Here is a 27474-nt window from a genome sequence, read left to right as displayed (position 1 = left end):
TGCTAATCCCAGGTCCACTGGGGCTGTGATGTGAAGACCTCAGGGCCCCCTCACACCGTGGACTCTACCCCAGTTTTGCATTCTTTCTATAATATTTTTTCAGTTCTGCTCTTCTCTGACATTTCAGACGTCTGCTGCCTGTGAACCGATTTCAGCCATTCGTCTGGCTACTTTCTGTCCTCGTTTTCTTCCCTTCTACTACTTCTCTTTATTTCCCCAACTTTTTCCTCTCCTTTTCCCTTTGGTCTCCTAGTCTCTTCCTCTCTCTCCTCCACTGCCCTCTCTTGGCCTCCTCTCTCCTCTTTCTCCCTGAATTTGGAAAGAATCATTTCAGCTGTATTTTATTTTCTTTAAAAATGTACAGTCTCCAATATAATGTATTACATCAATTATATCCCAGTTTTAAGAAAAAGATTAATGTGAAATAAATCAATAGCTTTGAAGAACAAGAAAAAAAACTCTATTCAGGAGAGCAACCAAACTATGAAACAGGTTAAGATAAACAAGAAACACATAAGATATATTTCTTTCATGAAGAAACCTGTGAAACTTGATTAAAGGGCAAAAAGGAAGACCTGAATAAATGAGTTCTGTTTTGTTCATATGAGAGAGATTCACCGTTTAAAAGAAAAGTCAGTTCTCACCAGATTAATCTGTATATTTCTCACAACCCCAGTTAGAATCCCAAGGTTTTTTTCACTCATGGATATTAAAAGTACATGTTGCTGTCTTTTTTTTCTCTCTCCCTTTCTTCCTTCCTTCCTCCTCTCTTCTTTCTTCCTTTCTTTCTATCTTTTCTTTCTTTCTTTCTTTCCTCCTTCCTTTCTCTTTCTTTCTTTCTCTCTCTCTCTCTCTTCCTTCCTTCCTTCCTCCCTCTCTTCTTTCTTCCTTTCTTTCTTTCTATCTTATCTTTCTTCCTTTCTTTCTTTTCTTTCTTTCTTCTTTCTTTCTTTCTTCCTTTCTTTCTTTCTTTCTTTCTTTCTTTCCTTTCTTTCTTTCTTTCTTTCTTTCTTTCTTTCTTTCTTTCTTTCTTTCTTTCCCTCCCTCCCTCCCTCCCTCCCTCCCTCCCTCCCTCCCTCCCTTCCTCCCTCCCTTCCTTCCTTCGTTTCTTCCTTTTTGCTAACAGATCCTGCCTCAGGTTTATTTGTACAGGAGGACACCAGCCCCATGCAGACAGCAGCCCAGGGGTCACACCAGTCCTTCAGTTCCCACATTGGCAGATAAAGGCCTCTACTCTGGAGCCTTTGTGAGGGCCTAGGTATCTTTGGGAGTCTGAGCCGGAGCCGGAGCTGGAGCCACAGCTGCAGCTGCAGCCTTGGCCTTGGTTTGAGCCTTGGCCTGGGACTTTGGCCGGCAGAACCCGAGACCCTTGGCGATGCGGGAACGTTTCCTGAGCTTGGGGTGCGCAACGTAGGCAAGCTGACTGAGCTTGCAGCCGCTCCCTCTGGGACCTTGGGTTTGGCCTCCTTGGGCTTTCCGAGAGCCTTGATATCCTCAGCAGTGCACGCGTGGGCCTGGCGTTGTTGGCCTGCATCTTCTACAGGCCCTTCTTGTTGTGCCTCTTGGCAAAGGGCATGTTCCTCGGGAACTCGGGGTCCACCCCCTTAAGAGATAGTTGTGATCGGGGTTTCTTGACGCCGTTTCCGGGCCATTTTGGGGACTGGCTGTGCATGCTGTGGTTCTTGGACTTGGCCACGTCTGCACCAGGGCCACAGATCCCGAAGCACCTGGGACCGAAGAGTAAGAGCTGCCGTCTTTACTTTTCCTTTCCACAGTTGGGCGTCCTCGTTCTTGCTCAACAGTGAAAAGAATCACGGTCTCAGAATCCTTCCCCACCCCAGTCCCCGGGCACTTTCCTCTCCTCGTGTTCCCTGCCGGCTATTGGAGTAAGTCTCCTCTCTCACCTCTGTGTCTACAGTAGCACTGACACCAGTTTCTTTACAGACGTTGAAGGCATCTGCCTCGTCGGTCCAGCCCGGCTGCTGCCTGTTATTAAGTAAATTCTCAAACTACTCACGATTGGAGGTCAAGGGGCACTGCCTTTTCTCCCCCTGGGCTTGTGATAATAACAATGTTTTGAAGTATATCTGGTTTCTTGGAACTCCCTCCCATTTTCCCTTTAGGCCATCCCCGTTCTCTAATTGCATTAAGTGGGGGCTACTCTTCCTTGCGGTGCGAGGGCTTCTCATTGCGGTGGCTTCTCATTGTGGAGCACGGGCTCTAGGGCGCACGGGCTTCAGTAGTTGTGGCCCACGGGCTCAGTAGTTGTGGCTCACAGGCTTAGTTGTTCCGCGGCATGTGGGATCTTCCCGGACCAGGGCTCGAACCCATGTCCCCTGCATTGGCAGGCAGATTCTTAACCACTGAGCCACCAGGGAAATCCCTGTTTCTTTTAAAATCTTCCTCCGTGGAGTTAATTTTCTTGCCAAACCCCTGGAATTAAAGTCACATCATCTCTCAATTCAGGAACTGTTTCTAATTCCACCTTAGTCAACCTTCCCAAACTTCTAGTATTTTCCCTCTTTTTTTTATATTATGCCACTTCATTGCCAAAGGTATTTTCCCATCAGAAAAGACATTGTCTCCACCCCACAGAAGAGTGCTCTGAAAACCCCTTTAGAGGCCCTGCTGCTGTGTCTCGCAAGATATGCACCTTGCTAGGGTTGACCTGCTTTCTCAGAACCCGGCCCCTTTGGCCTCTGGGAACGTTCCCTAAGCAGCACCAACGGCTGAAGAATTGTTCACGCACTTGTTACACATCGTGATGATTGCTCAGGGCCCAGTAAAGATAAGACACCTCGAGGAACTACGGTTCTGTCATCTGTAACTCCTACTGAACTTGAAATGAGAAGAAAGATTGTACTCTGTGATAATATACATCATGGTAAATAACACTCCCAGTTTGTTCCTTCTAGTGTGTTCACAGAGACCTGGCAGCCAGGAATGTCCTTGTGACCCACGGGAAAGTGGTGAAGATCGGTGATTTTGGACTGGCTCGGGACATTATGAGCGATTCCAACTACGTGATCAGAGGCAATGTGAGGCTGCTTCTTCTCATGTAGTTTCATCCTGTTATTTTGTGTTTTTGTCATCACTAATCTAAACACGTGCACTCCCTGTAGTGCATTTGTGATTTACGTTAACCTCAGAAAACTTCCTCCCTGCAGTTTGCTTTCCTGTGCTTCAAAGGTGTTTCTGCAGCTTCACGGAAATATTCCATCTGTAATAAAAGTTGAGCAAGATAGCGTCACACCTAGCAATTAGGGGGCTTTGAGTGCAATCCACACTTTAAAAAAAAAAATCTCATTACTTAAAACTTATTTCGGTTCCTTAATCTCTAAAGTGACTATTGAGTTATGCTTTCATTATGGGAATAGGTAATTGTTACAAGACAGCATTTTAAAAATACAACATGTAAATTAAATATTAACTGTACATTTTTAAAAGGCACAGTATTTCAATCAAATGTTAGTTAATGAATATCTGTCATCCTCTTACTGTTACACAGGGAGACCTAAAACATCACTGAATCTACTTGTTAAAAAACCCTAAGCATACATGTGTCACTTATAAGAGAACTACTAAAAATACTAGATGATAAGATCGTGTATAGTTGAAAGAATATGGTTTTTAAGAATTACAATGCCTGGATTTAAGCCCCTGTTCTTTTTGGCTGTTCATTTTTGTGATTTCTCTCTGCTTTATTGCCTCTACTTGTGAAGTGATAATAATAACAAATGCTGGTACTGTGCTTTCCATGTGCTAAGCGCTATTCTAAGGGCTTTACGTGTATTGACTCATTTGGTCCTCAAAGTACCCATTTGTGGTTGAGGAAACTGAGGCACAGAAAAGTCACCTGCTCGTGATTACACAGCACATGGGTTAGAACATGAATGGTCTGAGCCCCACGTCTGTGCACGACCGTGATGATACAGCGTTTCCCATGAGGAGTATTCACTTACCGCAGAGCGTTTATGGGAATAAACCAAGCAAACTCCGTTGTCCAGTACATGTTGCAAATCAGATTAAACTGTGTTCCCGCTAGAATCAAACACACAGCTGATTTTGGATCTACACTTCCCTCATTGTAGCTGCAGTCTTAAATAGGAGGAACTAATAATGGCTATGAAGTTTCTACCCTACTAGCTGGTGGTTTCTTAAGCAGGAAAGGGAATTCCATTTGGAGCCACAGTTAATCCCTTTAATTCATCAAATTAACCAGACTAGCCTGCTTTACTCTCCCAGCTCATCCTTTCGAATAGGATTTAAAACAGGGTATCTTTCTTGAGCTTTGATTTTACTTGGCAGATTAAATGTGCACCGTTAAGGGCTCTCAATCCCTGAAAAAGAAAATACTACAAGATGCTCAGCCCCAGGAACCTCTCCGTCCCCGTGTCTTGATTCTAACCTGAGGCTGTACTAATTCAAAACTCCCCTTTCATGCTACTGAGAATTACTAGAGCCACAGAAACCCGCCTGGTGTCATTTCTGGAAGTGATGACGTATGCTCCTCCCATCACATTCTTGTGGATGGCATTTCCACTAAAATTCTTCCAAGAAATGCCTTAACAAAATACTCCACTTACCTCTGGGGAAGTGCCTGGCTACGCAGCAGGAAGCTTGTCTACTGTGAAACTTACCAATGCCAAGTGCAAGCTTGAGTTTTAAAGAAATAAAGTTTGTTTGTTTAAGGCCACTATGTTACAATATTAATTTGAAAGTGAAAAAAAGCCCACTTGAGGAATACGATTTTCTCAAGGAAGCATTAAGTGTGGCCTTAGGGAGAGAATAAAAGTGATCACCTAGCTAACGAGAAAAGAAGGAATGCTTGTATGTGGAAAATTCACCATTAATCTCCGCTTGGATTTTACACAGGCCCGTCTGCCTGTGAAGTGGATGGCTCCTGAAAGCTTGTTTGAGGGAATCTACACAATTAAGAGCGATGTCTGGTCATACGGAATATTACTCTGGGAAATATTCTCGCTTGGTAAGACTTGCAGTTCCCTGAGCCCTGGGCTTCTGCACTGTGCCCCCTCTGCGCTCCTCCCCCACTCCTAAGTCAAAGGGTAGAAGAAATGCCATGACCCAGAGCCCGCCTAGTCTTACTTCCGTTGCAGCCTGAGCCCCTTCCTTTTTATGTGCTGGTGTCCGTTGGTCTGTCCTGCCTGCCAGAACGTGGCTTCTCCTGCCCAGCACCCCACAGTGCTGGCCCAGGGAGCCACAATCCATCGTGTTTGCCAATTGAGTGAATACTAAACAACTGAAGGGTGAGTGGATGGTTATAGGCCCTCTTGTTTTTCTCAGGTGTCAATCCTTACCCCGGGATTCCAGCTGATGCTAACTTCTACAAACTCATCCAGAGTGGATTTAAAATGGATCAGCCATTTTATGCCACGGAAGAAATGTAAGTTTAAGTCAGACCGTAAAGCGGCTGAAATCGGAAATTTACAGCCTGTCTAGCTCCAAACCCATGAGAAAAAAAAGTAAAACTCTTTAGTATGAAGTTCCCATGATTCCTCTTAAGAAAAGGAAAGCAAAGCAAAGCAAAGAAAGGAAAAGAAAAGGAAAGGAAAGAAAACTCTTCCTTTTGGTTTCGGGGATTTCTGAACATAACTGAATGTTTTCTGGGTTTCGGTTCCTTTACTTGAGGGACCCTTCTCCTGAATTGCGGCCCACACTGTATTTGTCAAAATGCATCATCTAACTTGTCCTTTCTCATATGAGTTCAAAATCTAAGCTAGTCCTTGCCTCAGGATGAACATGCCATAAACAACTACCTCCACAGCCATAAATGGTGCTTCGTTAAGTGGAAAGTGACCCACTTTGCTTCATTCAGATTTCCTATCTTGCTTCTTCTCCTGTTGTCTTCACAGATACTTTATAATGCAATCCTGCTGGGCTTTTGACTCAAGGAAACGGCCATCCTTTCCTAACCTGACTTCATTTTTAGGATGTCAGCTGGCAGATGTGGAAGAAGCGGTAGGTAGCAGCATAGCATCTCATAAAGTATAAAGAACTCTGTAACTCAGAACACTCATTGCTGATTTCCTAAGTGCCAAAGGTACCAAGTTGCCTTCCTCATCACAACTGGTCTAGGTTGCTCTTTAAAAATTGTATGGGGTCAAACTCATAATCCTAAACTCAAAACAAAGGGCCACCCATCCTTCAATATAATTAGATTAAGAAAAGCATTTGGAAAAGTAAAGCTGCTCTTGTCCTGAAAAAAAAAAAAAAAAATTGTATGGGGTTAGATATACTTACGGATAAGTGTTTTTAGGGGGAAAGTAAAAAAGAAAAACTTTTCCTGAAGATTTTAGCCAATTGATTAAGAAATTAAATGCTTTTAAGTGACCAGTGCAGAGGACCAAACAAATAAATAAAACGTAATCCCTGACCTCCAGAAGCCACTGACTTTACCTAATTCAGCCTGAAGGTTTTGTGTGGAATAATCATACAACTCAATCATGTAACAGAGTGGAAAGAACATTGACCTGGAGTCCTGAGAGCTTAATACCAGCACTGGGCCTTAGTTTTCTTACCTGTAGAATGGGTTGCTAAGCTAGATGACCTTTGAGCTTTGGGAACTAGGAATTACTTTGCTGGTACTTAACAGTACCACCTGATGTAGTTAGAGGAGCCATCCCCTAGACCAAATGAACAAAGGAACCTGGAACTCCCAATACCTCGGTTCAAATCTTGGCTCCGTTGTTTGCTTCTGATATGAGTTAATTAAGTCACTTAATCTTTGGGGGAGGGGTGGTCTCAGTTTCCTTATCTGAAATATGGGATTAACAAATCTTTGTGGATTTGTAAGGAGTAAATAAGGTGATGTATGTGAAAAGACTTAGCACATGGGGAACACTTAGCAGGTGATAAATGTTAGTTAAATATGAATCTGAGTCTTTAAATGGATTGTCCATCCTCTTTTTCTACATTATGGGGAGTCCATTTTCAATTCTGTAGTCTTTCCAGAGACCTGTGAGGATGGTATGTGTCTTCCCCTCCTGCTATGATTTTGTTTTTAATCACATATGGAAATTCAGTATTGTCAGGGAATTAGGACAGAAGGGAGAGATGGAAAGCCCCCAGGGGACTCACAGGCTACAGAGCAGATGCCTTGTAAACAGTTAAGGACACTGTAAAATAAACCGAAAGCAGAGTTTTATAGGAAAACAAGTAATGAGTAATTTTTACTTGTTGGGCAGTTGGTGTGGCTCCACGGCGGTGTTATTTGAGCTGAGCTGTGAAGACTTAGATTTTGGCTGCTCTCTGGGGGATGGGGGTTAGCAGGGTGCTCCAGGCTGGGTGAGTAATATAAATAAAGGTTCGGAGCTGAGAAAGTAGAATGGAAAATAATGGGTTGTAACTAAAGTATAGGGTGAGTGAGGGCATGTGGAGGAAAACAAGACTGCAGAGCTGGTGTGACCAGCATGGAGGGTCCACGGCTGCTGAGGTGCCCTTGGCTTTGTTCGGGATGACCTTGATCTGGCCAGAGTTCCCCTCTCACATCCCCACACCCACAGGACATCCCAACCCGCTTCCCTCTGTTCGAGGGGCCTCAGAGGTATCAGGGATGGCTGAATTGCAAGATCCCCGTGGATAAGGATTCAGCTGAGGGCATCTGTGCTCCAGAACCATCCTCCACGTTTTCCCCAGTCTCCTCCACTCCCTGCCCCTCGCGATGGAAGGTTCCTTTCCCTCCCAGTATCAAAGGCGCTGAGAGCAAGCTGAAACACCTTTAGCTAAGTTAGAGGATGGGACCCCTTGGGTGAAATGAGCACCCCAGGAGGAGCCCCTTACTCCTGCAGGTGCTGTGGGCTCAGTCCAGAAGCCTGGGAAGCAGACACTGGGTTTCGGTCCCCACTTGCCGCTTGGCTGGTCACCTTTGAGGCAGGCACATCCTGCACAGCGATGCCAGGCAGCTCCGCCCACAGTGGGCAGGCCCCTGCCCCTCCGTCTCTTCTCTTCACATCTCCTAACATGTCATGTCCAGTCTCTTGGGTGGGAAAACAGGCCAGCATGCCTGGCCCAATCTTTCCTTGCACCCACGTGAATGGTTTTTGTAGAATCTCTGTCTCGGCTTCATCACAGACCAGGAAGGGAGATGGCTCTCGGAGAACAAGTGAGACGGGGAGGGAAACACATCTAGAAATTTCAGGTTAACACTTTAGATCTAACCCAACCCTGACGGTACGGAGTGAGAGCAGGGAGCTCACTGAATAACATGCTAAGGCATTATTCAGACACTGATGAACCAATGAGATTTTTAGAATGGACAGACGTGCTTCAATATCTGTCTTTGATAAAGACCCAGATCACTATGGATGGTGACGGATGTTAACTAGATTCTTGGGGTGATTCTTTTGCAATCTATACAAATGTGAATCACTGTGATGTACACTTGAAACTAATTTCAAGTGTAACAACATGTCGATTATACCTCGATCATTAAAAAAAGAGCCTGATCAAATAGTTTCCCCTCTCCAAATTCTCCCCTAACTTCCGATTTCAGGTTCCTTCTTCTGAATCCCCTAACACTCTGTCTATCCCTCTCCATGAAACTCAAGTCAGGCTGTGTGATAGTTTTGCTTTGTGGGTCTGTCTGCCTCATCACTAGATTTGATCCATGAGGGTTAGGATGACGTGCTCTCGTCTTTACATCACCTGATGTCACCCCATTGTCCGGAGACAGTAACTGGCTATTAAATAAATGAATGAATGTCAACGTGAGAGTAGGTTAGTGACCACATCTGTTTTGTTCGCCATGGTATACGCAGCTGTAACATCACGCTTAGTTCTCTCAACTGTAAAATGTGCTGCTAAGCTACGTGATCTTAGGGGGTACTAAGCAAATATTTCTGGATGGAGGGAAGGAAAGGATGCATAAAAGTACGTTCAGGAAAACAAAGGCAAAAGAGCGGAAGCAAGGACACCAGTTAGGGTAGTTCCCTGGCGGTCCAGGGGTCAGGAGTCGGCACTTTCACTACCAGGGCCTGGGTTTCATCGCTGGTTAGGGAACTGGGATCCTGTGTGCCTCGGACGGCAACAGCAACAGAAACAAAGAAGGACACCGGTTAGGAGGTGACTGCAGCCGGAGAGGTGAGCAGACGGGGTGAAGGGATGATGAAGTATGAGGGAGGGACAGGCATGCCTTCTGCTTCCAGAAAGGCCCCTGAACTCACGCCATCTCTCTTCTCCTATCAGCCCCTATAAATTATGGGAAATATATACATTTTAAAGATAGAACCGGGGCTTCCCTGGTGGTGCAGTGGTTAAGAATCCACCTGCCAATGCAGGGGACACGGGGTCAAGCCCTTGTCCCAGAAGATCCCACATGCCGCGGAGCAGCTAAGCCTGTGCGCTAGCTACAACTACTGAGTCTGCGCTCTAGAGCCTGCGAGCCACAACTACTGAGCCCGCGAGCCACAACTACTGAGCCACGAGCCACAACTACTGAAGCCCGCACGCCCTAGAGTCCATGCTCTGCAACAAGAGAAGCCGCCGCAATGAGAAGCCCACGCACTGCTGCAAAGAGTAGCCCCCGCTCGCTGCAATTAGAGAAAGCCTTTGTGCAGCAACAAAGACCCAACGCAGCCAAAAATAAATAAATTTATTAAAAAAAAAAAAGATAGAACTGAGTCCATAATGGCCTCTGAAAGCAAGAAGGAGATCTTTGTGGACCAGAAATTATGGAAAATCCCCGAGAAAATGAAAGCAGTTAAGACTGAAGAGGGAAAACCCAAAACAGAGGCTTCTTTGAAAAAACAAGGCAAAGTGCTTTCCCAAAAGGGTGGGAGAGGTATAGATTCTGCAGGAGCTCTGTGGTGGGAGCAGCCACACTGTTAAATAAATACAAGAATAAAATGCGTGTTAAATATGTAAGTATAACCACTGGTGAAGGAGAAATATAATACATAATCTCAGATTCAGCAGAGAAGAAAAAAGGGACCCTAGAAATCATGATCAACCTAACAAGATGGAAAAGAGAGAAACAAAAAGAATTCATGACAATAGAAAAGACAAAATGGCAAGGATTATTAAGCTCATTTAAGAAAGAGAATTTTGGGCTTCCCTGGTGGCACAGTGGTTAAGAATCTGCCTGCCAATGCAGGGGACACGGGTTTGAGCCCTGGTCCGGGAGGATCCCACATGCCGCGGAGCAACTAAGCCCCTGTGCCACAACTACTGAGCCTGCAGGCCACAACTACTGAGCCCACGTGTCACAACTACTGAAGCCCACGTGCCTAGAGCCCATGCTCCGCAACAAGAGAAACCACTGCAATGAGAAGCCCGAGCACCGCAAGGAAGAGTAGCCCCCGCTCGCCGCAACTAGAGAAAGCCTGCACACAGCAACAAAGACCCAATGCAGCCAAAAATAAATAAATAAATAAAATTTAAAAAAAAAAAAGAAAGAGAATTTCAAAAGTGGGTATGAACCATCTTCCACATCTTGGGCCCTGGAGCCCTGGTAAGGCTCCCGGACCCAGAAGATAGGAGTAGGAATAAGTAAACCTTTCTGCAGGGCAGACTGCTGATGTGAGTCACAGTTCACAAGTGCGTCCTCTCTGGTCCAGCAATTCCACTTCCCTCCTTTATTCCAAAGACAGACAAGGTCATGTGTGCCCTTTTCAGTTTATGTGGTACAACCAATCCATCAAGAGTTTAACTGTGGTACATCAGTACTGTGGAACCCTAGACTGCCGTTAAAAAATGGGACGTGCCCATGTGTAGTAAATAGTGAAAAGATGTAACACATGTAACATATGAGCAACATATTTGTAGTTCAAAACAAGGTTCTACAACAGAACCTACAGTCCAAGCCTCCCGACACAAAACTGTGTGTGAACGGCAAGCTAGCTATAATGGTGGCTTCAGCTTTTTTAAAAATATATATATCTTTCTATATTGCTTATTTTATCTATATGAATGTGTATTAACTCTATAATGAAACAAAAAAGTAGAGCTGTTTTCATTTTGGACAAAAATTTTTAAAGTCACTAAACTCCCAAGTGAAAACCCAAGAAATCAATTCTCTGTATTTACTGCATAAAGAACAGATCTTTTTTGTGGCCTTTCTCTGAGCTTTTTAAAATTTATTTTATTGAAGTATAGTTGATTTACAGTGTTGGGTTAGTTTCTGCTGTACAGCAAAGTGATTCAGGTATACATATCTATACATTCTCTACCATTATGTTTGATCACAGGATATGGAATATAGTCCCCTGTGCTATACAGTAGGGCCTTGTTGTTTATGCATTCTCTATATAAATGGCCTTTCTCCTTTATGGTTTTTCTGCATGGCCTCAGGATTTCTAGATTGAGATTTTACATCTAAAAGAAGAAACAAAAAATAAAAAATAAAAAAAAATAAAAGAAGAAACAATAAGGAAATAAAATATTTGACTCTGACTTGATTTCTCCATTAATAAAAGGATGAAATTTGCTTTGTCAATCAATATGTAGAATATCTTCTAAGATCTATGCATAATAAAAGTAACGATTACCATGTAGGCATGTGACACGTAAGTCTTCATCAGATGGTAATAAGTGTCCTGTCTCTTTCCCACATGCAGATGTATCAGAACATGGATGGCCATGTTTCGGAACGTCCTTCTGTTTACCAAAACAGGCGACCTTACAGCAGAGCGGTGGACTCAGGGCTACCCTCTCCACGGGCTCACATTGACGATTCCTAGAGAAACCATTTAGTCTTTAAGGACATCATCCCCCCGCCTACCTTAAACAGGCTGTAGATTACCAAAACAAGATTAATTTCATCACTAAATGAAAATATATTCTCAACTGCTGCTTTGCTGGACTTTTCTCTAGAAGCTCTCTGTATTTACTCTCGTTTCCAAAGGGACTTTTGTAAAATCCAGTCATTCTTTGCACAGGGCAAGAAGAGCTGATAATTAACTTTATCGGAGCATCTACCTACATCCACAGGCCTTCCCAGTCTGGCTTGAGTGAAAATTGTGTACCTGAAGTATAGTATATTCTTGTAAATACATAAGACAAAAGCATTTTGCTAAGGAGACGCTAATATGATTTTTTAAATCTATGTTTTAAAATAATATGTAACTTTTCCAGCTATTTAGTGATATATTTTATGAATGGAAATAAAATTTCTACTATAGAAATGTTCGTTATTGAATTGTTTACATGGTAGATTTAGGGTGAGACTTAACTGGAGTCACGAACCTACTGAAACCATGTCAGATGTTTTGTTTGTGCCTGTGTGTATTTCTCCTATGGTGATGGCTAATTCCTCTGTCATATTTTTGAAAGGCTCCATGACTCCTGCCCCCAGACTGTGTGAAGAACAGCCGATGTTCATGAGCTTTACAAAAAAAGGTGTCATACACTGTGTAGACTTCCAGAGCCTACTTTCATTAAAAAACGAAACAAAACAAAAAAAAACAACCAACATTATGCTAAGATTCACTCATGATATTACACGGAGCTGTGAATATACAATTACTACTATTTATTCATTTTCACATGATATTTGAAGTTTTAGGGGTTGGGTGGTGTAATGGGTTCACAGGCGTTCCTCACTGTATTATTTTTTTTTTTTAATTAATTAATTAATTAATTTCTTGGCCGTGCCGTGAGGCATGTGGGATCTTAGTTCCCCGACCAGGGATCGAACCCGTGCCTCCTGTATCGGAAGCACGGAGTCTTAACCACTGGACCACCAGGGAAGTCCCCCTCATGGTATTATACTTAATAACATAATTTTTGTACGTACCAAATATGATATTTAAAAGGCAATATTTTCTTAGGAGGGATGGCATTTATTTTATTTTTAAAATTTATTTTATTGAAGTGTAGTTGATTTACAATGTTGTGTTAATTTCTGCTGTACAGCGAAGTGATTCCGTTATATATACACATTCTTTTTTATATTCTTTTCCACTATGGTTTATCACAGGATATTGAATATAGTTCCCTGTGCTATACAGTAGGACCTTGTTGTTTATCCATTCTCTACATAATGGTTTGCATCTGCTAATCCCAAAGTCCCAATCCAAGGAAGGATGGCATTTAAGATCCTCTCAGGGGAGCAGATAGGGAGGGAAGGATTGGGTGTTTCGGATTAGCAGATGCAAACTATTATGTAGAGAATGGATGAACAACAAGGTCCTACTGTATAGCACAGGGAACTATATTCAATATCCTGTGATAAACCATAATGGAAGAGAACATGAAAAAGAGTATATATATGTGTGCGCGCGTGTGTGTATGTGTATGTATGTGTGTGTATGTGTGTGTGTATGTGTGTGTGTGTGTGTGTGTGTGTAACTGAGTCACTTCGCTGTACAGCAGAAACTGGCACAGCATTGTAAATCAACTACACTTCAATAAAATTCAAACAAATAAATAAATAAAAACCTCCTAAGGGAAAATGAAACTAGACCCTTTTAAACCCAGCTCTTTCCACAGGTTTAGTTTGGGTCAAGTTGTGTCCCTGACATAACTACACATTTTAAAAAGGTGTCAGAACACAATTTACAAGCTCGGATCTTAGAGAAGCGTTGCTGCTACCGCCTGGACAGCCCCCGCCGCCGAACCCTTGTAGGAATCTTGCCAGTAGGTGGCGCCCTGGGACCACTGTTTTCATGACCGAGCCAGACTCCAGGACTCGAGCCTGCCCCTGGACAGACAAACTGTAAGAAGCAGAATTAAAGAAAAGGCCAATCAGTTGATTAGAAGGAAAAATAACCCTCTATGCAGACATCAATTCATTTATTCACCAACCGTGGGAATGATAGTGCATTTTATGTGCATTATTTACACATTCCCGACCGTAATGGAGCAGCCTGGGGTCAGATTCTTTCCGAGGACCTGTTATTTACTCTATTCTACACGGTGCATTCATCTGTGCAGGGAATGTGCTTTGGAGCTTCTTCTTGGAGCACGTTCTCTGCTTAATGTTTTCTGAGCCTGGACTGGCTTCCTATAGTGAAAACAAAGACTGTTTCCTAGAGATTCTCAGAATTAAGAAAAACACCCTGAGGGGCTGGCCTGCAGCAGGGAGATACCTAGGTGACCTCTTATCACAGCTGCAGCCCTTCTTCTCCCACCACCGCAGCTTGTGTTCCTTCCTGATCGAGCTTCTCTCTCTTCAGCTCTTCATGAAGGACCTTCTCAGAAACAGATTTGTCTGAACTCGCCTGCCAGGCCGACTGTCGGTTTTGTCAAACATAAACGACGTATCAGAATTCACATTTGCCAGTGTCTGTGCCACAATCGCCATCAGCAGCAGAAAGAAAAGGAGGAGCTCTTATCACCTAAAAAAAACACATCTTTTTAGCTCCTGGAGACCCAACGTGTATTAAATTTCAAATTAAAGAGGCAGAAAAGTCTTTGATGATTTTTTTTTGCACTAAAATATGCATAATATAAAATGTATCACTTTAGCCACCTTATAAATTGATGTATAGTTGATTTACAATGTTGTTAGCTTCAGGTGTACAGCAAAGTGATTTGGTCAGTTATATATATGTATATCTATTCTTTTCCAGACTCTTTACTGTTATAGGTTATTACAAGGTATTGACTATAGTCCCCTGTGCTGTGAGTAGGTCTTTGTTATCTGTTTTACATGTAGTAGTGTGTACACATCTTGGTGCTGAAGGCTTCACATGGATTTTCTCATTTAACAAATTGTGAGGTGGGAGCTTGTTCTGTGGCAGTTTAACGGTGAAACGGAGACGTAAGCCTAAGAAGGATTAAGTCACTTACTTAGATCCGCGGAGACACTAAATGCAGGCCTGACCCATCACCCACGCTGGCCACCTCCTCACCATCTTACCGCCCACTTCGGTCCTCTGGGCCTCCTTCTGCCAGGACTTCGTCTTGCTTTAGCTCAGTCCTCAGCCAATGAAATGAGTCTGGTAACAGCAAGATCACACGAGTTCCAACTCCCAGTTTGCTTCAAATTAAAAATGCATGTCTAGGGACTTCCCTGGTGGCGCAGTGGTTAAGAATCCTCCTGCCAATGCAGGGGACACAGGTTTGAGCCCTGGTCCGGGAAGATCCCACATGCCGCGGAGCAACTAAGCCCGTGAGCCACAACTACTGAGCCTGAGCTCTAGAGCCCACGAGCCACAGCAGCTGAGCCCACGTGCCACAACTACTGAAGCCTCCAGCGCTTAGAGCCCGTGCTCTGCAACAAGACGCCTGCACACTGCAACTAGAGGAAGTCCACGCACAGCAGCGAAGACACAACACAGCCAAAAATAGATAAATTAATTAATTAGTTTTAAAAATGCATGTGTAGGAAAGCAATTTGCCTTCCTGGTATCTTATTGAGAAAACTTCTGCATAAGCTCTGCTTGTGAAAAGTTAAGGGCTATAGTTGAAGGGAGCAGATACTTGAAATGTTTCAACTAAAAAGCTAAATAAAAATTTGACTGTGCCTATTTAAGAATTTTCTCTGTGTACTGCTAAAGGTCTCTTAAAAGAAAAATTATAATGAAGTCTGATATAATATATTCGGCAGCCAAAACATAAGAATCATAGCTTGTATGGTTAAACACAAATTACAAGGCTACAACTCTATATCAATTAACGTAAGAAAACAATAGCTTTATTGATGCACGATTCATATGCCATATAATTCGCCGGTTGATAGTGTATGATTCAGTAACTTAACTTTTTTTTTTTTTTTTTGCGGTACGTGGGCCCCTCACTGCCGTGGCCCCTCCCGCCGCGGAGCACAGGCTCCGGACGCGCAGGCTCAATGACCATGTCCCACGGGCCCAGCCGCTCCGCGGCACGCGGGATCGTCCCGGACCGGGGCACGAACCCGCGTCCCCTGCATCGACAGGCGGACTCCCAACCACCGCGCCACCAGGGAAGCCCAGTAACTTAACTTTTTGCTTGGTTTGCTTGGATGGAAATTGCCTGACCTCTGACCACCTTACATTTCTTTGATTTGACTGGGGAAGAGTCAAACGGGGTTAATTGAGCCCCAGAGTGCTTCAGTGGCCTGGCTTGCCAGGTTCCACATCAGGAATTTTTGTTAGGTTTTTTTTTTGCTGGATGTTGCTTCTATATCCAGGACTATTTAATACCGTAACCTTCTGTGTCCTAAAGGTTCCTCTGTTAGTAGTGGGCTATTTGAAGTTCCTACTGTGAGGCAATAGATAACACAGAATAAAAGGTTAGGCTTCTGGTCTCCTGTCAGTGGCAAGGCCCTTCCCACCGTGGTATCAGCATTTCCATGAGCAGAGGAGTTTCCACTTGCAAATGCAGATGTCTATCTCTCCTGCAGCTCTCAGAGGAACTGAGAACCGCCAGGCTCCAGGCCCAGGCTGGAGCGCCTTGGGTGAGGGAGACGGTCCACATGCAGAACAAGAGGAGAAGGTAGGTAAGGGTCGCACAAAGAGGGAGGGGACGCAGAGCAGTGGAGCCGGGACCCCTTCTCCCTCGGTTTCTGCTCTGCCATCTGTTCCCGCTCATCTGCTCATCCGAGAGCCTGGGACCAGGGAGGGAATAAGGCTGAGGGGGAGGGGCTAGACAGACCTCGCCTTCTCTTCCCCACGGTTCTGTTCTGAATTGCGATGCTGCATGGTCAGCGCTGGAATGAACCGAGGCTGAGGGAGCTGCTGGAGGGAGAAGGGGAAGAAGTGGATATTGGCCGCTAACTGGGTCTGCGGAAAACCTGCAGGGACGGGAAAGGGCTGTGTTGACTCTGGTGGCAGAAGGGAGAACAGGAGAACACTCTGTGGCTGGTCCACTGCAGAGATTGTACACAATGTTACATTGGCTGACACCTCTGCAGTTGTTTTGTAACAGGAGCACTTTGGTACATTAATTCATTTCATCATTGTAAAAATCCCATGAGGTCAATACTCTTTTGAGCCCCGTGTTACAGACAAAGAAATTGAGGTGCAGAAAAGTTCGATAACTTGACAAATGCCAGTGGGTAGGTGGCAGAGCCTGGACCAGCGCTCTCCCGGGTCCATGTCCTCCACACTGGGCTCTTTGCCCGAAACTGCAAACACACTACGGGATCCAGTGTTTTCACATACCTATGTGAGGTATACGATGTGCAAGTGTTAGTCTGATATCTATACCTTTTTTCATATTTGAAGACATGGCCTGTAGTGGTGGTACTTCTGGCCCCCTTTGAAAAGCGAATTTCATCAACTTCTTTTCTGTCAGTCCTTCAATCATGACCCTTTGGCCCAGGCAGTCAGGGTGAGACCTGGGATGGGAAACGGCACAGAGTTAGGACAAAATCTGTGGCTGCTGATAGATTGTCACCTGCCTCTCACAGACTGTGCGGGCCAATGTGACTGATCTATTAATGCGAATGTGCTTGCCCTCTCACTGAGTTATTTTTCTTTTTTTTTTTAATTGGAGTATAATTGCTTCACAATGGTGTTAATTTCTGCTTTATAACAAAGTGAATCAGCCATATACATACATACATCCCCATGTCCCCTCCCTCTTGCGTCTCCCTCCCACCCTCCCTATCCCACCCCTCTAGGTGGTCACAAAGCACCGAGCTGATCTCCCTGTGCTATGCGGCTGCTTCCCACTAGCTATCTATTTTACGTTTGGTAGTGGATATATGCCCATGCCACTCTCTCACTTCGTCCCAGCTTACCCTTCCCCCTCCCCGTGTCCTCAAGTTCATTCTCTATGTCTGTGTCTTTATTCCTGTCCTGCCCCTAGTTTCTTCAGAACCATTTTTTTTAAAGATTTCATATATATGTGTTAGCATACGGTATTTGTTTTTTCTCTTTCTGACTTAACTTCACTCTGTATGACAGACTCTAGGTCCATCCACCTCACTACAAATAACTCAATTTCGTTTCTCTTTATGGCTGAGTAATATTCCATTGTATATATGTGCCACATCTTCTTTATCCATTCACCTGTGGATGGACACTTAGGTTGCTTCCACGTCCTGGCTATTGTAAATCCTCTCATTGAATTTTGATTCAGATGAAAGCCAATGTGGAGTTAGCATGACTTTTGGAAATATGTTTGCATTTTCAGTTCTACAGGGAAAGAGCAGCAATATCTTTATATTTTAACATTCTGACCCCCCCCCTTTCCTTTGACTTTATCTTCCACAGTATTTTTTAATTTTATTTTTTTAATTGAAGTGTAGTTAGTTTACAATGTTGTGTTGGTTTCAGGTGTACAGCAAAGTTATTCAGTTACATGTATATATCTATTCTTTTTCATATTCTTTTCCATGATGGTTTGTCACAAGATATTGAATATAGTTCCCTGTGCTCTACAGTAGGACCTTGTTGTTTATCCCATTCTATATATAATAGTTTACATCTTCTGACCCCAAACACCCAGTTTTTCCTTCCTCCACCCCCTGCCCCTTGGCAACCACAAATATCTATGTTCTCTATGTCTTCTTCCACAGGATTTTTGTTTTGAGTATACATAAAAGGTATCAGGGTGAGAAATTTAATCTATGTGGTCATCTGGTCAACTAATTCACCCCACGGTGTTTATTACATGCCTCCTGAGGTCTCGGTTCTTGGCACCCAGGACACAAGCAAACCAGACACACTGTCTCCAGGCTCGTAGAATTCACTGTGGCTGAGAGGTGACACGAAAATAAATAGAATAAGCAAGGGGATTTCAGATAAGGATAGATATATTCAGGAAGAAAATAACACATAACGGTGTCTGGGCGACAACTGAGAATGGGGCAGAATGATTCCTTAGACACTGCTTCTTGTTGAGTGAGATTTTATTAGATACTTATTGCGTGAAGCATTTGAAATGCAGAGAAAGAGTAAAACATACTACCTGTTCTCTACAGCAGTAGCAACAAGACGGGACATGGAATTTCAAGCGGGTCGACTTTGTGACCTGCCTGGGTTACCAGGGAAAACTTCCCTGGGACAACATTGACATGAAAATGCTAATGGCACAAAAAGTCTATCGAGCTTGAGCGCTGAGAGTGAATATGGCCCCTGCCGGCTTAGATGGTGGGAAGAGTTTGGTTGGATAGCCTTACCCCTTTACAAGACCTCTGCTCCCTGGATTAGACCTTAAGCCTGTGTTTGTTGATTGCACAAGTACTCTGGATCGGCTTCTCCCAGAGGCATTTAAAACATGCCAAGCTGGTGTTGCATAAAACACAAGCCTACGCATTCAGCAAATATAACTCGGCGAGCAGAGACGCGTCTCTCACTCACCCGGAGGGGAGCCCAGGTCCTGCTGCCGCCAGTGGAACACAGGCGATGGACATTGAGAAGGTCAACTCCACGGACTTCGGAGAATTTGTGGATGTGTTTGGGAGTGTCACCGAGAGATGTCCTCTGATTGCCCCCGCCGTGTTCGGTCCCAGCGCCCGTTCTCTGACTTGGAAGATTTAGAGCAGCACTTTTTTGCCTTTACTGATGCTCTTCCACAGTCAGGTAAGGCTTTGGTGTTAGACACTGAGATTCTCAACAGAGGGATTTCAGATATGCTTATCAAAAAAAATTGGGGGGGGGCGGTCATGTGGCATTTTTTTAGTTTTTAATTTAAAAATTTTTAATAGTTTTTAAAGGTTACTTTCCATTTAATTATTAGAGAATATTGGCTGTGTTCCCCGTGTTGTACACTACATCCTTGATCCTGTCTTACCCCCAATAGTTTGTACCTCCCCCGCTCACCCTATATTCCCCTCCCACAATGGTAACCGCTAGTTTGTTCTCTGACCTGTGAGTCGGTTTCTTTTTTGTTATCAAAATAATTTTAGATATTTGAGCACAGTTGAGCACACTGGTATACATATTTAGCTCTCTTTGCTGTAAGGGTCAGTAAGTTCCTTCAGACTCTGAGAATCAAGTCTTTGCAGCGTTAAGCGGAAACTGGAGTGAAAGAACGTTCGTTGGCTCAGGGAACACGGCTGTTAAATACTGAAGCTACGGGGTTACCAGGAAAGAGGGACAGGCAGTGGTCTCCTCAGGCCTCGCAGCGGCTCAGGGGCCAAAGGTCAGGCTGGGGGCCCACCCTCTCGGCCGTGTGTTCGCTTTGGGAATGTCCTATATGCAACAGAGAAGACAGCTCCATATCAGGCTATCTCAGCAGCCCAGGGGAAAGAGCAAACGGCTGACATTTTTACCAGCAAGGGCCGGTTTGGACCAGATGGCGGAAGAAAGTAAACTGCCTCAGATCAGCAACTCCCTGGGGGAGTGAGGGGGGGAAAAGACAAAAATCTGAAGGACTCCCTCTGCAGAAAGGGAAAGACATTGCTGCTGTCCTTTGGGTAGACAGAGAAAAGGAGGCACTTGTGGGTGTGGAGTGGGGAGATGAGGAAGTTTAGGGTCAGGCCAACCCCAGGTGACTCAGAAGGGCACACGGCCTCGTTCAGAGGCCGGATGTTAGGAGCCAAGGCTGCCTCCTGGGCTGGCTTCACGGTCCTTGGAGAAGCCTGGATGGGCTGAGGGGACCTCGAGGGGACGGGCTGCCTTCACAGAGGGGCTTCCACAGGGATCTGGGCTGAGAGGGAAGCAATGTCTCTTCTTTTCCAAACACTCCTCACCTGTGCGCCCAGGGCTTGGACACCCGGCATGGTTTCTAGTTGTCAGGGGATTCTCCCAAATAAGGAACTCATTTTAATTCACTGTAGGCACATATAGGTTGAGGGGAGGCTAGGGGGATAAAATCAAGCTGACAGGAAAGTGGGCGCCCTGTTGATCCTCACCCACTTCTCAGGGCCTCTCTGAAGCCGAACCCTCAGCTGCCCCATTGGCCTCAGACACTAGGGAACCTCTGAATCCTGACCAGTGTCAGAATCCCACACCACCCCGAGGAGAGGATGTTGGGACTTGATAAAGGTTTGCTGAGTGAATTAATGAAATTGTTCTTAAGAGGATCTTGAAAGATGATCGATCTTGGTATTACCCCTTCCCCACACATTTCAACTGGGGTGACTTTAGTGGCACGTCAGTGGGACAAAATAACTGGAGGGAGTTTGGACCACCTGGGTGTTTGTTTGCGTCTACACTTGACACGGGTCTTTGGTGGGACCTCCCTGCTGGTCGAGCACGCTTCTCAGCCCTAGGCTGGTGTCCCCACTTGCCTCAGGCAGCTGGGAGCACAGTCTGTCTCTAATCACCTTGCCCCGTATCTAATCACCTTCATGGCATTAGACAGATGACACTAGCAGTAGAAATAATAATAACAACCACTAAACTGCCTTTAACCCTTACTCTTGCTGTTTCAGTCACCTTTCCAAACACCTCGCATTTAACTCATTTAATCCTCATAATAATCCTATAAAACGAGGATTATCATTATTATCCCCCTTTTACAGATAAGAAAACTCAGGCACAGAGAGATTAAGTAACTTGATCAAGGACACAGCTAGAAAGTGGCAGAACTGGGATTCAGACCCTGACACTCAACCCAACAGCTTTTGAAGGATTTTCCAGAGAATCAAAAGCAAAATCTAGAAACAGTTTCTAGGGGTTGTATTTATTCATTCACTGATCTATTCAATTAACATTAATGCTTGATGTCCCAGACTTATTTTTGCTTTTTACTTTTTATCCTTTTTTTTCCCAGCCCCCGGCCACGCTGCGAGGCTTGTGGGATCCCAGTTCCCCAACCAGGGATTGAACCGCGGCCATGGCAGCGAAAGCGCCAAACCCTAACCACTAGGACACCAGGACACTCTCTGGTGTTTTAAAGAATCAAGCAAAATGGGATTCACTGCATAGTCTAGCTTTACTCCTGGAATAGTAAGCAACAAACTGGGTGTAATAGAGTCTTTGAATCCTAAAACGAAAAGGGACCTTAAAGAGCTATTCAGGATATGATGATCTAACTGGTCAGGGACTTGTTTTAGATGATCCAAGAGAACCCTCTACCATTAAAAGAAAACTGGAAATCCTGTTTCTAGAGGAAGCTAATAAGGTCGACAATCCATTTAGGAGACGCTATGACGACTATTGACCAGTAGGTGGCAGTCCAAGACTAATATTTAGCTCCAGCACTGCTTGGCAAAGTACCCTTTCAAGTCAATCAATTCCTAATTCCCAAGCCAGAGGAATGGCATAGTAAAGGGAAGAAAGTACACACACACACACACACACACACACACACACACACACACACACACGGCTAATGACGAACCGATGCAATACTGATTTGTGTTAAAAATCAAAGAGCAAATAACACTCTCATGACAGAGTTAATCATGCACCTCTTTGTGGCATTTCAGAATTGCAGTAATGCCATAATTCGTTATTTAATACTTATTTCAGAACACAGTTGTTGGTAGAATCAAAGAGTCGGATACTAATAATTTCCTTAAATGTAGGCTATAAGGTATTTAGATGAGGCTATCAAAATGTGTTTTTTCGCTCAAAGAATACATAACACTCCTTCCCCAGAGTGATGTGTCAGTCAGTAAACACTTACTGAACGGCTGCTATGCTCGAGGAATTGTCGCAGGCACTGCGGATAGAGCCTTGAACAAGACAAGTCCCCGCCTTCAGTGAGCTTACATTCTAGTGAAGTGACACAGGATCAACATAAATTAATAAGATCATTTCAATTCTAGAAACTATTAGAAGAAAATTTGTAATAGGGTGGAAAACGTGTAATAAAAGAGGTCTTTCTTAGGAAGTGATATTTGAGTTTAAAACCAAAAGTTGAGAGGGAAGCTGTGGAAGATCTAGGACAAGGGCTCCCTGACACAAGGAACTTGAGACTTTTGACATTTGGGGGGCACGGAAAGACCAAGGTGGTTGGAGAATGGTGGAGAGTGGAGGGACAGGAGGAAAGAGGGGTCAGGCAGAGGGACCGCGGTAGCAGTAAAAGTGAGAGGTGATGGTCGGGTGAACTAGGGTTGGGGCAGGAGAGATGAAGAGATGTGGCTGGATTCTCAGGATAGATTTTAGTTAGAGCCAACAGGTGTTTTTGATGGATTTGTTGGGGGAAGGCAGGTCAGAAACGAAGAGAAATTAAGGATAAGTCCTCCGTTTTTAATCTGAGCAACTGAGTGGGTGGTGCTCTGTTTTCTACAATTAGAGGTTCGGAATTGAGAGGACAGGATGGAGGATGGGAGCTTGGTAGGTCTGAGACGCCTAGTCATCACCCAGATTAAAATATTGAGTGTCCAGTTGGCTCATAACAAAGGGACTCAGTGGAAAGCTGTGGACTAGACTAGATCTGGGTGTCGTGAGAGAACTGATGGCAGTTAAAGCTATGGGACTAGATGAGAACACCTGGGGCATCCGTGTGAATGCAGAAGGGAAGAGATGTGAGTACTGAGTCCTGGGGTACTTCGGTGTTAGTGGTCTGGCAGAGCAAGGACCAGTGACGAGAGTAGGTAAGCGATGGTCATCTTCCAAGGAGAGAGGGCCAACCATGTGACATGCTCCCAACGAGGCTGAGAGAGGAGAGGACAGAGCGCTGGTCACAGGCCTGAGCAAGCCGTCCATCATCTGTGACCTGATGAGTACAGATTGGTTGGTGGGTGGGGCTGGAAGCTTGATGGGGTGAAGGGAGGCGAGGAAGTGGAGATGCTGAGGAGACAGTTCCTTCAAGGAGTTTTGCTATAAGAAAGAGCAGAGACGCAGGGAGGAACTAGAGGAACAACGGGGAATCAAGGGAGGGTTTTACTTTTGTTTATGGAGTGAGTGGCTCTAGGGAGTGATTGTGTGCTGATCAGGACAAGGCAGCGGTGGGGCTGATGTTTGAAATTGTAACCTTTGAGATGGAAGGAGGGGCTGGCTCCAAGAACACAAGTGGAGCGATTGGTCCAGACGATCCATTGCACCAGGAGGGAGAACACACCAGTTGGTACAGTGTGGGGATCCTGGCGGACCGTGATAGGCTTCCAGGCCAACCATCTACGCTTCAGTGGCCGCCACTGTCTGCCCTGTTCTCTCCTGTTGAAGCAAGGAGTGTCCACTCTGTGCCGGGAACTCTTCGAGGTGCAAAGATTCATGGTTTGTGGTCACAGCAGATAACGCATGTCCACACCTGCATCTCCAGACGTGGCACACCAATGGCAGAGGCAGTACCGTCTCAGACTTTAGGAGGGACCAAAGAAAAGGCAGCACTGAGAGGCCGTGAAGCACGGTCCACTGACCAAACCCGGCTAGGCTTAGGCTTTCCAGGTGGAAGGACCACAGGACTGAGGCAGCGAGGTGGCAAGTACCCAGGTGAGGTCTCCAGCCTCCTACTAGGGTTTAAGGCCACGGCTGGGAGTGCCTGGGGGATGCAGCGCTGGGAGGGAACCAGGGCTGTGCCGCAGGCCAGTGCGACTGTGCCAGTGCCCTCCTGGGCAGGGCTCAGGGGTCAGTGATTTGGGGCAATAAAGATGGAGTCTTTGGCTGAATGAGGTCAGGTTCTATTTCTGCGGAGCTACCACTCCCTGCCTGACTCCCACCATCTCCTTTTATCTGCAGCTGAGGGCTGTGTGTGTGTGTGTCTGTCTGTAAATCCTCTTTTCTAGTCTCTTTTCTTCTTCTCTTGGCTTTGTCTTCTCAGCCTCCTTTCTTTCCTCTTCCCCCTCTCCTCCCTCAAACCGTGGAAAACACATGCTTAATCCTGGGCAAACATTAACCCCAGGTGACGTTTTCAAGAGGGGAGACAAGCCCAGCCGAGTGAGAAGCGGGGTGCCAGGGCCGGGGTGCTGGCGGCCCTGCCCCACGCTGGAAAGGAGGGTCTGGTAGGGGCGGCCAGGGGACAGACCCCACCCCTGCCGGGCCCTCCGGTGGATAACCGCATCCTCCACCCTGGAGCTGGGCCTCTGCAGAGTAAGAAACGAGGAAGGGAAGCCGAGAGAGGGAGGCCTGTGAGAAGGCGGGGTCTCGGGCCCCTCACCTCCTCACCTCGAGGCGTCTTTGAAAATCTGAATAAGTAAGGAGGAGGCGCGGGGCGGGCCTGCGGTTCCGGCCTAGGAGCCGCCCAGGACTCGCCTGCCTGGGACCCCGCCGCCGCCCATTTTCGCGGTCCCGGCTGGGTGGGTTCGGATCGGATTCGGGTGCCGCTTGGCCTCAGGCCTGGGAAGCAGCCCGGCACAGCCACCTCCCGGCCCAGGGCTGGGGGCCCCCAAGGCAGGGAATTTATCACCTACATTTTCGCACCCCCCCCCCCCATCCGCTGGACGTGGGAAGTGGGAAGCAACCACTTCACCTTTGCAGTGCCCCAGGGACAGGGCCCAGGAGAGGGGTTCTAAAACGGTGGTGTTACAGAGATGGGATTATTGGTGACATGAGTTTCGTTTTCAACTCCCCTTAACCTTGAGGGGGCAGCCAGTGCCCCGAAGCCAGTGGTTTTGAGCCCAGGATCCTGGGCGGGCAGCTCCTGGCTCAGTGACCTTGGAAAGGTCACCTACCCCTTTCTGAGTCTCCCTTGAATCCTCTCTTCAGTGTAGATGTTCCCCCCCCAGTTCTCCCACCTCTCAGGACATGGGTCCACGATTAGATGGCACAATCTCAGTCGTCCTTTAACGGTGCAGAAACTGTAAGATTTAAGCAGGGGAAGTTTATACCGTAATTAAAGGGAGGGTTAATGATCTCCTTTTCTAGTGGAGCCCCAAGCCTGTCCCTAGCCCCAGGGTCAGATGCTTCCAGCCACATTGCAGCCCAGTTACACTGAGTTTACTAGGACACATAATATGGCTGTTTATTGAACATTTGCTAGCATTAGGTGCTGTTTGGGTAAATGAATTGTCTCTAATCCTCACCACTAAGCAAGTTAGGTGTCATCAGCTCCCCTGTACAGATCCAGCTCCCTGCTTACCATATCTGAAACCTCGCCCAGCCCCAGGAATTCTAATTCTCTCTTTAGAGAGCTAAGCAAAATGATTGACCGGGACTCAGGAAAACCCCGGTGGATTAGGACTTGAAATCCCAGGTATCACACCAGGGGTTTCCAGTTTTAGGCCAATGTTAGGAGAAGCTCTCTTCCGAGGAAACGTTCTTCTCTGAAAGCTCTTTGAGATTTACAGTGGGAGAAGGGAAATGAGCCTCAGAAACTGTGCGTGGTGAGTGGGTGCTATTTTCCTAAAAGGAGGAAAGCCCCTTTCATTCAAAGGGCCGTAGAATTCGGCTGGAAATGGGTTTCTTTGCAGTTAATCCTCTGCAAAGCTCTTTGGATGCCTGATTCCAGAATCCCAGAAGTCACACTTAGGGTCACAATTCCTGGGCATTTATTCGCCAAGCCCCACGGACGTTACTCCCATGGACCGTCCCCGCCCTTCTCCTTTGGAACAGAGCGAAACCCATTCCGTGGCTTTGGCAGGAAGTCTTCAGGCCCTTGTGTCCGGCCCTCTGCGACATCAAAGCCCCCCTGAGAGCAAAGGACTTTGAAAAGATACGAAACGCTCGGGCTCCCTTATCGCGTCCCTGCTCCCTCCCGAGCAAGTCGTAAATTCCGAGCCTCTGCGGCCTCTCCCCAACGCTCTTGCTCCAAGGTCTCAAAGGACAAACTTGTCACTTACCGCCCCGCCCCTGGGTCCTGGCCGAGGCCGATTGAAGCGGGGATGGAGGGGCGCGAGGTTTGGGATGGGCTGGAGGGACGGGTGCGGGGGGGGGGGGCCCGAGCCTCCTGACACCCCTAGTTGCCCCTCTTCACGTCCTGGGACCCTGCTTCCCTCGGAAACCCCTCGGGGCGCGGTAGCGCGCTCCCGCCGCGTGTCTGTGCTTCTCCGCAGGCCAGGAGGGCGTCCTGCGCTGGCACCCGGACCTGGCGGGCCGCGAGCTGCAGCGGGGCGAGCTCAGCGCCGAGTCGCAGCGGGAGCAGAGCGCCGCGGGCCACACGAGCCTGGGCGCGGCCGAGCGGCTCTGGCTGGCCGAGCTCAACGCGCAGTACCGCGCGCGCTCCGGCTTCCCCTTTGCGCTCGCCGCGCGCCTCAGCGACCGGGCGGCGGTGCCCCGCGAGCGGGCGCGCCGGCTGCACTGCCCACCCGCGCAGGAGCTGAACACCGCACTGGGCGAGGTGAAGAAGATCGGCCGCCGGCGTCTCGCCGACCTCCTCGGGAGCCACGCCACCGAGTCGTAGCGGCCGTGCCAGCCAGCGACCCGGGACGCACGTCGTGACGCGCGAGGGCCGCGGGCGCGCGCGCTGCGCTTGGAGCAGCGTCCACACCCGCGCACAAAGGCCGGGGAGAACCGAGGCAGTCTTACGAATAATAAGCCCTTTTGTCCACCTACCCGCATGCTCACGCTTTGCCAAAATAGATAGTTGCGTGCTTTTCGGCCCCCGCTCCCCGCGCCGCTCCCGATTTATCCAGCTCACTGCTCCAATTCTTCACTCCCTTAGCGGCCCGCTGACACCAGCTTTTGCGGCTTCCAGGGCGCTAATCGAGCTCTCTCTGGCTCCCCACCCTCTCCTGCCAAACCCCAGGCGCAAAGCAAAACGGACGGAAAAGGAAGCTTTTATTCCGCAGCGGTTTGTCTGTTTCTTTTTTCTTCTCCCACCTTAGTTGCTGCACGCAACATTTACATGTGAGTGGAAGCGCCTCTCTGGCTCTGG

The 27474-nt window shown here is 46.6% G+C and overlaps 2 protein-coding genes and 1 pseudogene across 2 annotated transcripts in view; 2 read left to right on the top strand and 1 right to left on the bottom strand.

Moving 5' to 3' along the window:
* Window positions 1–11696, top strand: part of FLT3 (fms related receptor tyrosine kinase 3) — a 53713-nt gene extending 42017 nt beyond the window's left edge. The window contains exons 20-24 of the mRNA XM_065896328.1: window positions 2916–3038; window positions 4876–4987; window positions 5305–5404; window positions 5874–5979; window positions 11574–11696. Of these exons, the coding sequence (XP_065752400.1) occupies window positions 2916–3038; window positions 4876–4987; window positions 5305–5404; window positions 5874–5979; window positions 11574–11696 (564 nt within the window). The remainder of the gene's footprint in view (window positions 1–2915; window positions 3039–4875; window positions 4988–5304; window positions 5405–5873; window positions 5980–11573) is intronic.
* On the bottom strand, window positions 1231–2760 carry LOC136137848 (large ribosomal subunit protein eL29 pseudogene; annotated as a pseudogene).
* Window positions 11697–19232: 7536 nt separating the features above from the next.
* Window positions 19233–27000, top strand: URAD (ureidoimidazoline (2-oxo-4-hydroxy-4-carboxy-5-) decarboxylase). The gene is given in 3 exon segments (XM_065896327.1): window positions 19233–19331; window positions 19334–19409; window positions 26654–27000. Coding segments are annotated over 3 exon segments (522 nt in total).
* The last annotated feature ends 474 nt before the right edge of the window (window positions 27001–27474 follow it).

Source organism: Phocoena phocoena, chromosome 18 (genome assembly GCF_963924675.1).
Source record: "Phocoena phocoena chromosome 18, mPhoPho1.1, whole genome shotgun sequence".
NCBI classification, from domain to species: Eukaryota; Metazoa; Chordata; class Mammalia; order Artiodactyla; family Phocoenidae; genus Phocoena; species Phocoena phocoena.
This window is presented reverse-complemented; position numbering and strand designations above follow the sequence as displayed.